This window comes from Hyla sarda, chromosome 8, assembly GCF_029499605.1.
Source record: "Hyla sarda isolate aHylSar1 chromosome 8, aHylSar1.hap1, whole genome shotgun sequence".
In the NCBI taxonomy this organism is placed as follows: domain Eukaryota; kingdom Metazoa; phylum Chordata; class Amphibia; order Anura; family Hylidae; genus Hyla; species Hyla sarda.
Window position 1 is genome coordinate 203,937,016 of NC_079196.1, and position 14,634 is coordinate 203,951,649.

Here is a 14,634-nt window from a genome sequence, read left to right on the forward strand (position 1 = left end):
AATATTGCGGAATGTCTGCCTGGAATAAAAAGGGGCAGACATTCCACAAATATCGGGTTCTGGCTAGAACATGCAGTAGGACTGCTCTATAGACATGTCGTAATGCATTTCAGAGTGGGTTTGGCCGAAAGACTTAACATGTGAATTTATTCGGCAGGGACCAGGATTGGTATTGCCATCAAAACAATTCTGCAATAATATTCTGTTGCAACAGAATTTCTGGGCAGGATTTTTTATGCTGGATTCTGCTTGGGAATTCTGTTGTGTGAACGTGGCCTTACTGTCTGTAGGTTACCTAGAGGAAGTGAAAAATGTTGGCCTTACAGTAGTTCACTAGTAAAGTAAAAAAAAAATTCTCGTATCCACAGGATAGGGGATAAGTAGTTGATCATGGTGGGGGGGGGGGGGGGGAGCCCTCCTGCGATCACCAGAATGGGACCCTGATGCTCTCATTGAGGAGCGTGTGTCGTCTACCGGTAGACTGCACGTGCTCCATATATTTCTATAGAAGTGCCGATGAAGCCTGAGAGCTGTACTCGGATCTTTTCTGCGCATCAATAGAAATGAACAGAGCGTGTGCCAGCTGCAGCACGCGCTCCTCATTGAGCTCTGGGCCCGGCGATTGTGGGGGGCCCCAGTGGTCGAACACCCCCCCCCCCTTGCTGTCAGCTACTCAGATCCTGTGTATAGGGGATAAGTTAATTTTCGTTGGAGATCTCCTTTAATAAAAACGGATGATCAACACCGTAACAGGCTCAGGATATTCAATTTTCAAATTCTGCCGATCTGCAACTGGATTTGAAGTACCCTGATTTTTTTTTCCACAACAAAACCATGATTTTCTGCTGTAGAATTACAGGAATGCTACAGATGCAGATATTCCATAACATATCCAACCCAGTATCATCACAGATTTTACATCGGTGGCCGGGAGCATAAAGTTACGTCTATATTTTGTCTGCGTCTTGGTGGTACGCCATAATATCCCCCGGCACGGACCGCCTGTCACTGCGCTCTCATCTCTACTAAATCCACTGTCATATTACAGCTTGTAAATTCATAGGTAGCCCGGTGACCCCATCCCAACATCCCCGTACAGTGACTGACAGCAGTGACCACAGGTTCCTGATTATTTCCAATGCTTGTAAAATCCAGGCCCCAGACAAGCTGTCACCCGCCATCATTACAGCCAGTCCTCCCTCCGGTTGGGGCCGGGATATAAACCTGCAGTTACAGCACATGCTCCTCTCCTCTATGCCCAATCCAGTGGAACATCCTTCGGGGAAATCTATTCTTTCATTATATTTCCACTCTAAATGTGATTGACAAAAAGGCTTTTTCGGTGGCAGCACACAGTTATTTTAACTTGCCTCCCCGTTCCCTCTTTCTAATTGTTTTCATTTCTCTGCTATTTATAATCTGTCTAATCCTTCTTCTTGTCAGTTATAGGGCCCGGAATTATCCAAGCAATGCCATTTAGCTTTCATACGTTTTTTTCGAGAATAATCACACTCACTTCTGCTGTCGCATTTCATCCTCATATTTTTGCATTAATAAGAACACAGCGCTCGCTCGCATACTTTCCTGTTTATCTCCTCCATACCTCCAATCATCTTCATCCAATGTACGCTCAATAATATACTGTAAATGAAATATATATATATAGGCTTCTGCTTTTAAAAAGGTACTCCAGTGGAAAACAACTTTTTTCTATTTTTTAAATAAACCGGTGCCAGAAAGTTAAACACATTTGTAAATTACTTCTTTAAAAAAATCGCAATCCTTCCAGTACTTGTCAGCTGCTATATGCTCCAGAGGAAGTTGTGAGGTTCTTTCTAGTCTGACCATAGTGCTCTCTACTGACACCTCTGTCTGTGTCAGGAACTATCCAGAGTAGGAGCAAATCCCCATAGAAAACCTCTCCTGCTCTGGTCAGTTCCTGACATGGACAGAGGTGTCAGCAGAGAGCACTGTAATCAGACAGAAAATAACATCCTCTGTAGTATACACAGCTGATAAGTACTGGAATGAATAAGATTTTTTAATAGAAGTCATTACAAACTGTGCTCAGACTCTAGGTCCAGGGGGGTGCTCTGCGTCTCAGGGCAAGGCTCAATGTCCCATGAAAATGTAGTTCCAAGGAAAAAGCGGCACTCCAATGTGGCATACAGAAAGTGATTTATTCACCCATCCAGTCACAAGTGCTACGTTTCGGTCTGCTCAATGAGACCTTTCACAAGCCTTGTGAAAGGTCTCATTGAGCAGATCGAAACGTAGCACTTGTGACTGGATGGGTGAATAAATCCCTTTTTGTATGCCATATTGGAGTGTCGTGTCTTCCTTCGAACTATATATATATATATATATATATATATATATATATTCCACCGGAGTACCCCTTTAATTGGCAAAACACAATACACGGGGACGGAATATTGTGACGTCACGCCCTACCCCCCCAATGCAAGTCAATGGGATGGGGTGGGGCCGGGAGGCATAACACTGAGAGCCTCTAGCGCTTCCTGCAGTGCTTACAGGTGGGTGCTGCATGCTAGATTATGGGGTTCCCCAGCGGTGGGACCCCCGCGATCAGACATCTTATCCCCTATCCTTTAGATAAGGGATAAGATGTCTTGGGGCCGGAGTACCCCTTTAAGCAAGACATCCTATAAATAAGGATGAGAAGATGAGACGTGCCGCAGACAGTTCACCGCAGCGCTTTAGCAGTAAGTGACGCAGGGTGGCATTGTATTTACAGATATGTGCTCGGCAGCAATGTTACTCCGGCCCATCAATCACTGCGACTTGAAAGTTTTGGTTTAATGCTGTTATTTTCCACCATGGCCGATGCTAAGGGGACTGGAAATTATGCTTCTGAAACTACTGCAAGAGCCGTTGCCAAACCTCATCCATCATCCATACACAGCACTGTCCTACCTTATCCCATGGCCAAATATACACAGAGAAATTCCCAATCACCCAACACCTAATAGGCAGCTCATTGGATACAGCGAAGAATGACTGCTCAAGTGGCCGTTCCCGAATGCTGGCCCAGCACATCCCATCTGCGCCCTGTCCGTCAGACTCAGCCTATTAAGTAAAGTGCAGATGAACACAGAGGATTCTGCTAAAGCAAGCAGAGCCGTGCAATCTCTGTAAAATGACTCTGTGCCAGTGTCAGAGATTATATTACATATGGTGCGGTGCAAGGTGCTCGCTCGCTTTTTTTTTTTTTTTTTTAATCACAGTTGAGTAAATGGCTTGACATCTTGGAGCGGTATCAAATATCTCGCCGTCTGTTACTGAAGAGACTGATTCAACAGCAGACGTTGAAAATGGTAATATTAAAATTTGCACGGACGTATATTAAATTTGTCGCAACGAGGTTATTTTACCGTTAAAATTATGGCTCATCGGCATTTTCAAAAAAAAAAAAGGAAAAAAATTGTTTTAAGCAAATGTTTAACCGTTCCGGTTACCAGCCAGTGTCTGTGTATGTACAGGTATGAAGTGCAGTAGGATGGGGAAAGGAAAGAAAGATTTGGGAAAGTTTTGAACTGTTGGGAATTTATCAGTCTACGAGGCGGGGGTGGAAAGTTTGGCTCATGGAGGATGTTAGTTTTAGATCGTTGGGAGGGACAGAGATGAGGGAGGAGATGTAGGATGGTGCAGCACTTGGTAGAGCTTTGTGGGCAGAGGTGATAGGTTTAAATGGCGTTCTATAGTGGATAAGCAACTGTGTCATAGTGAGACAGGGTAAAGATATTGGTGTGATGGCCGGACAGAAAGATGAGCCTGGATGCTGCGTTCAGGACAGATTTGATAGCGAATAACTGATTTAAAGGGCATAAGATGTATGATCAGGGGGTCCCACCACTGGGGATCCCCGCGATTGATCACGGCTACGGGACCCCAGACATCCGGTGCACTGGGTGAAATTCATTCCATGCTGGATGACTGGTGATGTGGGGGGAGGCTCGTGACGTCATGGGCATGCTTCGCTCGGGTTGTCACGGCCACGCCCCTCAATGCAAGTCTAAGGGAGGGGGCGTGATGGCCGTCATGTCCCCTCCCATAGACTTGCATTGAGGGGGTGTGGCTTTGACATCATGAATGGGCATGGCCGTGATGTCACAAGCCTCTGGCACTTCACCCGACACTCTAAACAAACGTCGGGGGCAGCAGGGAGATTGCGGGGGTCCACAGTGGCGGACTCCCGCGATCAGACATCTTATAAGATATCTAGGGGTGGAGTACCCCTTTAATAGAGCTTATGGATTCAAGATGAGAATGAATAAGAGAAACAAGGCTCTGTTACATGGAGATGATAACCGATGACCAAGCAAACACTCATTTGTCGGCGGATCACAGGGTTTTGATAGGTTTAACAATTGTTTGTGAGTAAGAAGACGTGTGTGGCTGATGAATGATAAAAATGTATAGTGCCTTCATTGGGTACTGGCTGCCTAATACTGAGCCATGTTGACTTGGTAAACTTGCTCACATCCCCTTGGTTGGCTAGAGAGCTCCTGGTCCAAGAAATCTACTAACAGTAATCCAGCCATGCAAAAAGAATTACTGGCTTACTGTTCAGTAAGTAAGCAGAGGATTTCTATCAGATTTTGACAGGAGTAATTCCTTCATTTACAAAGTTTCCATGGCACCTCTGTTTGTACAGACTTCCAATATTGTGTAAGTGACTAGCGATGTGTACATATCACTGTCACATGCACAGCTCTACACAAACTGCTAGAGCAGTATGAGGGCCACATTGTGCTGGCATGCTGCAAGAAGAAGAGCCAGCAAGTCATACACTGAGACAACAAAGTGAAGAATTTGGAATTTAGATTTGGGCCCCATTGGGGACATTGAGAAATACATTGGTGCTATATACATTATTATTATTATTATTATTATTATTATTATTATTATTATTATTATTGTTGTTATTAATAATAACAGTTAGCGTTACATTTAGCTATGATAATGGCAATTTCTTTAGGATATAGATGGTGAAAGTACTGGAAGGATCACCAGTTGATTTAAAAAAAAAAAAAAAAAAAATGATTTCCACAGGACCCCTTTAAGTGTCACAATGACTTTCCTCCTAACCAATCGAAACCCCTGCAACATACATGTGGGGGTCCGATTAGTTTGAATGGCTGTCTGAGGTTCTCTCCTCTGATCCGTGCGGGTCCTAGGTCTGACCTGTTGAGGGATTCTGCTACCAGCAGATCGCCGATAACACTGAGTGATAACACTGAATGATATTACCATCTATGGCAGTGATTCCAAACCAGGGTGCCTCCAGCTGTTGCAAAACTATAACTCCCAGCATGCCCGGACAGTCGTTGATCTATGACAAACATAAGCTCTGTAAAATGGGTAGGTCTCTATTATATATCTATACGTATATATAAAACTCAATCTGTGTATGTATGTATGTATGTATGTGTATATGTATGTGTGTATGTTCCAGCATCGCGTCCAAACGGCTAAAGATATTAACATGAAACTTGGCCACATGTTACTTATTATGTCAACAACAAACATAGGATAGGTGATTTAACCCTTACTCACCTCCATTTGCCAGGGCTGGGGTTTATGTTTAAAGTCCCATACAAGTCTATGGGAAATATATGTTACTGCATAACTTCCAAACGGCTGGAGATATTTCTATAATACTTGGTCACATGTTACTTATATGTCCACTTAAAATATAGGATAGTTAATTTAACCCTTAACTACCCCCATGTGTGAAGGTCAGGGTTTTTGTTTAAAGTCCCATGCAAATCAATGGGAAATGTATGTTCCCACATAACTTCCGTACGGCTGTAGATATTTCAATACCTGGTACAAATATTATGAGTCGGGATAGGAGGACGGGATAGGAGGTCGGGATAGGAGGTCGGGATAGGAGGTCGGGATATGAGGACGGGATAGGAGGTCGGGATAGGAGGACGTGATAGGAGGACGGAATAGAAGGAAGGGATAGGAGGACGGGATAGGAGGTCGGAATAGGAGGTCGGGATAGGAGGTCAGGATAGAAGGTCGAGAAAGAAGGTCGAGATAAGAGGACGGATAGGAGGACGGGATAGGAGGACGGGATATGAGGTCGAGATAGGAGGTCGAGATATGAGGACGGGAAAGGAGGACGGGATAGGAGGATGGGATAGGAGGATGGGGTAGGAGGTCGGGATAGGAGGTCGGGATTGGAGGACGGGATAGGAGGACGGGATAGGAGGATGGGATAGGAGGACGGGGTAGGAGGTCGGAATAGGAGGTCAGGATTGGAGGACTGGATAGGAGGTCGGGATAGGAGGACGGGAGAGGAGGATGGGATAGGAGGTCGGGATAGGAGGACCGGATAGGAGGACAGGATAGGAGGTCGGGATATGAGGACGGGAAAGGAGGACGGGATAGGAGGACGGGGTAGGAGGTCGGGATAGGAGGTCGGGGTAGGAGGACAGGATAGGAGGACGGGTTAGGAGGACGGGATAGGAGGACGGGATAGGAGGTCGGGATAGGAGGACCGGATAGGAGGACGGGATAGGAGATCGAGATATGAGGACAGGAAAGGAGGACAGGATAGGAGGATGGGATAGGAGGACGGGATAGGAGGTCGGGATAGGAGGACGAGATAGGAGGACGGGATAGGAGGAAGGGATATGATGACGGGATAGGAGGTCGGGACATGACAACAATATATGAGAATGGGATATGAAGTCAAAAGCTTCCTCCTTTGTTTATTTTCCTCCACAACAAGGATTAGGAAGGAAAAACCGGGCAGCACCGTGTACTCAGCTAGTATATATATATATATATATATATATATATATATATATATATATATATATATATATATAACTCAATGTGTGCATGTGTGTATGTTCCAGCATCACTTCCAAACAGCTAAAGATATTAACTTGAAACTCAGAGGTCAGGATAGGAGGTCGAGATAGGAGAACAAGATTTGAGGACGGGATATGAGGTCGAGATATGAGAACGATAAAGGAGGATGGGATAGGTGATCAAGATAAGAGGTCGAGATAGGAGGTCGGTATAGGAGGTTGGGATAGGAGGTCGAGATAGGAGGTCGGGATAGGAGGTCGAGATAGGAGGTCGGTGTTACGCCGAGCGCTCCGGGTCCCTGCTCCTCCCCGGAGCGCTCGCGGCGTTCCTCTCTCTGCAGCGCCCCAGTCAGACCTGCTGACCGGGAGCGCTGCACTGACATTGCCGGCGGGGATGCGATTCGCATAGCGGGACGCACCCGCTCGCGAATCGCATCCCAAGTCACTTACCTGTCCCGGCCCCCGGCTGTTATGTCCTGGCGCGCGCGGCTCCGCTCCTTAGGGCGCGCGCGCGCCAGCTCTCTAAGATTTAATGGGCCAGTGCACCAATGATTGGTGCCTGGCCCAATTAGCCTAATTAGCTTCCACCTGCTCCCTGGCTATATTACCTCACTTCCCCTGCACTCCCTTGCCGGATCTTGTTGCCTTGTGCCAGTGAAAGCGTTTAGTGTTGTCCAAGCCTGTGTTTCCAGATCTTCTGCTATCCAAATTGACTACGAACCTTGCCGCCTGCCCCGACCTTCTGCTACGTCTGACCTTGCCTCTGCCTAGTCCTTTTGTCCCACGCCTTCTCAGCAGTCAGCGAGGTTGAGCCATTGCCGGTGGATACGACCTGGTTGCTACCGCCGCAGCAAGACCATCCCGCTTTGCGGCGGGCTCTGGTGAATACCAGTAGCATCTTAGAACCGGTCCACCGACACGGTCCACGCCAATCCCTCGCTGACACAGAGGATCCACATCCAGCTAGCCGAATCGTGACAGTCGGGATAGGAGGTCGGTATAGGAGGTTGGGATAGGAGGTCGAGATAGGAGGTCGGGATAGGAGGTCGAGATAGGAGGTCGGGATAGGAGGTCGAGATAGGAGGTCGGGATAGGAGGTCGAGATAGGAGGTCGGGATAGGAGGATGGGGGAACTACAACACCCAGCATGCCCCGTCGGAACATGCTACACGTTGCAGTTTCCCAAAAGCTACCTAGGTTGGAGTTCATTGCAATAGGAAATAAAACAGAACAAAGTAAAATAAAATAATAAAATCAAATCAAATCTGTCTGCAGAACCTGATGTTCGGCTCTCGCATGACTGACCTTTCTGCTCAGGACACCATTTATATACTACTCAGGCGGGGTGTTTTTTTTCTCTGACTGCCTATAAATGAATATGACTTTTTATGAACAAGTATATAAAAATGCTTTCAGAGGCAAAAACATAATATCTGTAAAAAATATTATATGCTTGATGATAGGGACAGGTTATTTGCAAGATGCTTTTAGACAATGATCCATTCACAGCTCAGCCCTTATAGGGGTTATCCCCCATAAGGGGATTTTAGTACTTACCTGTCAGACAGTAATGGACATGCTTAGGAAGGATCCATGCTTGTTGTGGAGCTAAATGGCTATGTTCTGAGTCAATCATAACTCTCCTGCTTCCGTTTTGTGAACTGGCTACTTCCTGTTGGAGTTTCCTCCCTCCAACTACAAGTCCCATGATTCCTCGTTTGTAGGTGTGAGGTCAATTTTCTCCCTCCCACACATTAGCTACCCCACCCATTGAAATACACCTGTGCTCCCTTCCATGCAATAGACCAGTGTTTTCTATCCAGGGTGCCTCCAACTGTTGCAAAACTACAATTCCTTGCAGAATGATCTCCTTCCCACTCAGTGGTCGCTCCACCCATTGAATCAATTAGGCTCCATTTTATCACCTAACTAGTGATGTAGTGTCTCAGTCCACACTGCAACCTGGCAAAACCTGAGATGGCACTCATTTTGTATGTTGTTAAAAATAAACATTGGGGCAAAAATCACATAAGAATTGCGAGACCACCGGCACACATAGGTACAGACGCTATATAATGAACTACACTAACTTTACAGCCCCTGTAGCATAGTCAAATACAATAAATCCTGGAATACCCCTCATACTCACATAACCAAGATGTTTACAAAGAAAAGAACAGGGTACTCACCATGAGTTTTCTTGCTAGGTGCTAATTTTTTTCAACCACCAAAGATACAATTCAAAGTTCAACAGGCAAGAGACGTTTTCTGGGCAACAATCTGTTTCATGCCTGATGAAACGCTGACAAGCATGAATCAGACCGTTGCCCTTCTTCACCTGTCTGTCTCATACTCATTGCCCTTTGAATTGTATCTTTAGTAGCTGAGTAAAAGGAGCACCTACCAAGACAGCTCATGGTGAGTCCTCTGTTTATTTCTTCTTGAACATCTTGACTTGGATTTCATTCACGTGATAATAAGGGGGACCTGAGATGGTGACGACGGATGTGACAATGTTACAGTTCTCTTTATGCCGTTTGCTCTGAATTCTGGGTGTTGTGCAGTTTACCAGGTAAAAGCAATTGAGGACTGTCAGAAATGTCAATATTGCTGAAATATTGCCATTTTTGTGTAAATGTGCTACTTTTTGAGGACATACATCGCGTGTGCCAAGGGAGCATGAAGGGGTTTCGACCTCCTATGGAGATGAGCTCCCTCCTTATATTTATCTTTAGGGCTGGTTTGCAGAAATATACGCCAGCTAATAGTTAGCCAATGCTTCAGTCATGTGCCCAAGGGCAGCCGTAGAGATGCTGGATTTACTAGGAGGCATGCACATCTTGGTATATTCAGCAGAGGGAAATTAGTGAAACTTGACTTATATGCGGTGCCCAGGATATGAGGATTGGTTATGAGGATGGGATATGAGGATGAGAAATGATGTTGGGATATGAGGTTGGGATTTAAGGACCGGAAATGAGAATGGGATGTAAGGCCAGGATATGGGGATGGAATATGGGGATAGGATAAGAGGTTGGGATATGAGGACGAGATATGGGGACGGGATATGAGGACGAGATGTGGGGATGGGATATGGGGACGGGATATGAGGACGAGATGTGGGAATGGGATATGGGGAGGGGATATGAGGACGAGATGTGGGGACGAGATATGGGGATGGCATATGGGGACAAGAAATTATGTTGGGATATGAGGTTGGGATTTAAGGACCGGATATCAGAATGGGATGTAAGGCCAGGATATAGGGATGGGATATGGGGACAGGATATGAGGTTGGGATATGAGGACGAGATATGTGGATGGGATATGGGGACGGGATATGAGGACGAGATGTGGGGATGGGATATGGGGACGGGATATGAGGACGAGATGTGGGGATGGGATATGGGGACGGGATATGAGGACGAGATGTGGGAATGGGATATGAGGAGGGGATATGGGGACGGGATATGAGGACGAGATGTGGGATATGGGGACGAGATGTGGGGCAGGATATGGGGACAGGATATGAGGACGAGATATGGGGATAGGATGTGAGGACGGGATATGAGGATGAGACATGGGGATGGAATATGGGACGGGATATGAGGACGAGATATGGGGATGGGATATGGGGACGGGATATGAGGACGAGATATGGGGGTGGAATATGGGGACGAGATGTGGGGCAGGATATGGGGACAGGATATGTGGACGAGATATGGGTATAGTATATGAGGACCGGATATGAGGACGAGATATGGGAGTGGAATATGGGGACGAGACATATGGGGATGGGATATGGGGACAGGATATGAGGATGGGATTTGAGTGAGGGATATGAGGACTGGTCTGGAAATCATGGTCATGACACACATAGCTCTGTAAGCCACTATTATTAGCATGCCCAACCAATGAAAAACAAAGATAGTGGAGCTGATGCTTATAAACTTGCTGTTTATTAGAATTTTTGGAATTTGACTGTAGTTTTAATGCATCTGTTTTTTTCTCCTCGGTTGATTGATGAAATGGATACGACGCAAGAACAACAACACTATTCATATTGTAAATCCGGAATATGAAATGCACGGTTCATTCTTCTCCTAACTTTCCGCTGTAGAACTATTTGCCCCTACAGGGAATAAGAAAACATTTTTTGTGTTTTAAATGTCAGCTTTCAGCATAGTTATAGGACACACAGCATGCTTGACTGGCTTAGTGACTTGTAATCACGTCAGCTATTTCAGGTTTATTATGCCAGTCTTTGATCTCTGTACATTAAAGAGCAATTCTATTCACAATGTACCGCAGCGATCTGTGTCCATGTATAAGTATAATATAGCATTGGGGACAATAAAAATTATTGATGCTGGTTGCTGCGAGCTCTCATCTCCTCTCCCCCGAGTCTCACTTGGGGACTTTCTATGCCCTTTAGGAAATGTTCCCACAAAGGCTGGGAATTTATCAATTCTTTTTGTCTGGGGCATTAGGTGTAGATGTGGCAAATTTTTTAAAACCCGGAACATACAATTATAAATTTGGCTCCATCCAATCCCAGCAATAGGAAAATTTAAAGCATTTTTCTACCGGTGGTAGGGACTAGTATTTTATTGCATTAAAATATAAATTCTATGAAGCAAAAGATCAATCACTTAAAGAAGGATAAAAGGTCCTACATAATATGTAACTTTTCTTCAAGATGCCTTTTAAATATAGGTCCATGCAAATGCACAAAAAAACTATGCATGAACGTACACTCCAGAGGGTATGCAAGAAGAAACGGGTGTCACTAACTGTCACAAAAAAATCAATGTATCGGGTACAGTAGATGAATTTGAGTAGGCAATGCTGCCCCCTGTATTATCCAGTGACCAACACACATACAATTCCTGTGACACACTCTTTAATCCGACACGTTTTCCCCTCTATATAATATCTGGGGGTTCATCAGGGGATAACATAGAAGGTGTGAAGATATATAGCTTGTACAAAGTTAACCATGCACTGATGAAGTGGTTATGATACAACAGGTTCAAAGTTGGACCATTCACTTAGACCCCATCAGATGATATGGATAGGTATCTCTGTCACAGATGACAAACCTTCACAGTCCATATGGAAAACTTTAAGGGGTACTCCTCCCCAGACATCTTATCCCCTATCTAAGTGCAACTCATGGACAGGGTGCTGCAGGAGAGATCACGGGGGTCCCCGGCGGCGGGACCCCTGCAATTAGATATCTTATCCCCTATCCCTTGGATAGGGGATAAGATGTCTGGGAGTGGAGTACCCCTTTAAGTTTAATGTAGGTCCATCTATCTTTTTAATGATAGTTGTTTTATTGGTTTGGATGTGTGACAAAAGATGGACATCATGTGATGGTCTCAAAAGTATGTTACAAGCTTGGGAGTTGAGTCCGCACCGTAGTAAAAACTGTAATGGCTGCAATGGAGAATGTCAAAAAATATGTTTTCTTCTTCCTTTGTACAAAATTAATATGTTCTTCACCTTCTTTTTGTATAGAGATCTGATGCCAAGGACAGTCGATGGCCAAATAACCATGGAGAAGACACCAAGTTACTTTGTTACAAATGAGGCTCCACAAAGGATCCATTCAATGGCCAAAGACACCAAGCTTATCGTGGTGGTGAGGAACCCAGTGACGCGTGCCATATCTGACTACACACAAACTCTTTCCAAGAAACCAGAAATTCCAACTTTCGAGGTCCTTGCCTTTAAAAACAGGACCCTGGGACTGATCGATGCCTCCTGGAGTGCACTGCGGATAGGTATCTATGCGCTCCATCTAGAAAGTTGGATGCAGTATTTTCCTCTTTCCCAAATCCTTTTTGTTAGCGGTGAACGTCTCATAAGTAACCCAGCAGAAGAACTGGCTAAGGTTCAAGATTTTTTGGGTCTCCAACGGATTATCACAGATAAGCATTTCTACTTTAATAAGACTAAAGGTTTTCCATGTTTGAAGAAGCCAGAAGACACGGGGGCTCCCAGGTGTTTGGGAAAGTCCAAGGGTCGAACTCATCCCAAAATTGACCCCGATGTGATCCAACGTCTAAAGAAGTTTTACAAACCCTTTAATGCTATGTTCTATCAAATGACAGGTCAGGATTTTGAATGGGAAAAGGAAGAACTGGAAAGTTAAAATGGACGTTGGGGTGGTTGTGATTTCCTTGTCTATGGACAGTCTCACCCATGTACAGAGAATATTTAACGTTTTGCCAACAAATACAAGAAAACCCTATAAAAATTGATGAAAAGATTAAATAATTATTTATATAAAAATAAAGTGCAGCAAATTCTACTGTGGTACAAATTGTAATACATGTAAATCTAGAAGAAAAATATAGAAAGCAGAGAGTTGTTGAGATGTGGGGTTCATGCACACAGCAGAGTTGTCCATGTGCTTGGAGCCTGGGTGGCACCACATGGAGTCCCTGTGGTTCTCTACTGTGGCACTCCATGTGTTGTCATATGGTGACACTATATGGTACCATGTTACACATGTGTTCTCTACCAGAAGCCATACTTATGCCAATTGTGTGCCACCCATCAGACATGGCTACCCTGTAAGTCACCATCCAACTCATAAAAAAGCCATAGGACATGACAAGGGTCATGGTGCTGGTTGGTTGAGTATTAGGCCTTTGGGTCTGAGGGGAGAAAGGTGTTGGTGTTGCAAGTCTTGTAGGCAAGGCAATGCATCCTGGGAAAATATGTTTATCAGCTCTCTAGTGCCACCTAATGGAAGTAGCTCAGTAGTCAATGCTCAGTTTCTTACCAGGCCAACCAGCAACCCTGTTTTTCACTGATAATAGGTATGAACCCCCAGAAAACTGTTTACAGAGCAGATCTCTTCCTTTTGGAGGACATTATGGTTCGGCTAATAATTCTTGGTATTAATTTAAAGCTTTTTAATGGGTCAAATATTAACTTTAAAGAGGTGGGAGATCTTGGGAGTCTGAAGAGCATAATGTGTGAGACCACTAAGTTGGTGTAGGGAGTCTTTTAGGCCAGAAAATGCTTTTTCAAACAGCACCACACCTGTCTTCAGCTTGCGTGGGATATTACAGCTTGACTCCATTCACTTTATTGGAACTAAGCTGCAACTCCACGCACAATCAGCATGCCTGATGAAGCAGCTGTGCTGTGAAATGCGTTGCATTATGGGTGGATAAATGTTTTATCCTACTACCTGGTGGATGAGCGCCCGTATATCCCGTCCACATCCTGGAGTTCTACTGTTATTTCTGCTATATCTGACGAGACGTGGAGTGGCTGCTGACAACTTATTGGTATTCCACACTTTGATCCATTGTTGCACTTGGTGTAGTGTAACCCATTGTGGTAAGTGCAATATCCTCCTGCATTATTCCTTTGTGCAACAATAGTACTACACCATGGAGCGCTCTCTGTCTTTTGTTTCAACACACAATCTGAGGATAGGGGTGGTATAGTTTTTTTCAAGAAGCATTGTCTGGCCTATAAGACTCCCTACACCAACTTAGAGATCTCACTATGGCAGTGCTTCTCAATTATTTTCTGTCATGCCCCCCTAGGAAGAAGAAAACATTTTGTGCACCCCGCGCGACTGTAAATAGTATCATTTGTCTATAAAATTGTTATAAGTACACCTACAACACTGTATCCTTATTAACGTATATGAGGCTCTGTACACTGACAACAAGCAGGGCTCTGTACACTGACAACAAGCAGGGCTCTGTACACTGACAACAAGCAGGGCTCTGTACACTGACAACAAGCAGGG

General features: G+C 44.9%; 1 protein-coding gene across 1 annotated transcript in view; it reads left to right on the plus strand.

Annotated features, from left to right (window-relative positions):
- Positions 1–13,175, plus strand: part of LOC130283823 (mucin-17-like) — a 240,454-nt gene extending 227,279 nt beyond the window's left edge. The window contains exon 2 of the mRNA XM_056533361.1: positions 12,375–13,175. Within this exon, the coding sequence (XP_056389336.1) occupies positions 12,375–13,011 (637 nt within the window). The 3' untranslated portion in view covers positions 13,012–13,175. The remainder of the gene's footprint in view (positions 1–12,374) is intronic.
- Positions 13,176–14,634: the final 1,459 nt, after the last annotated feature.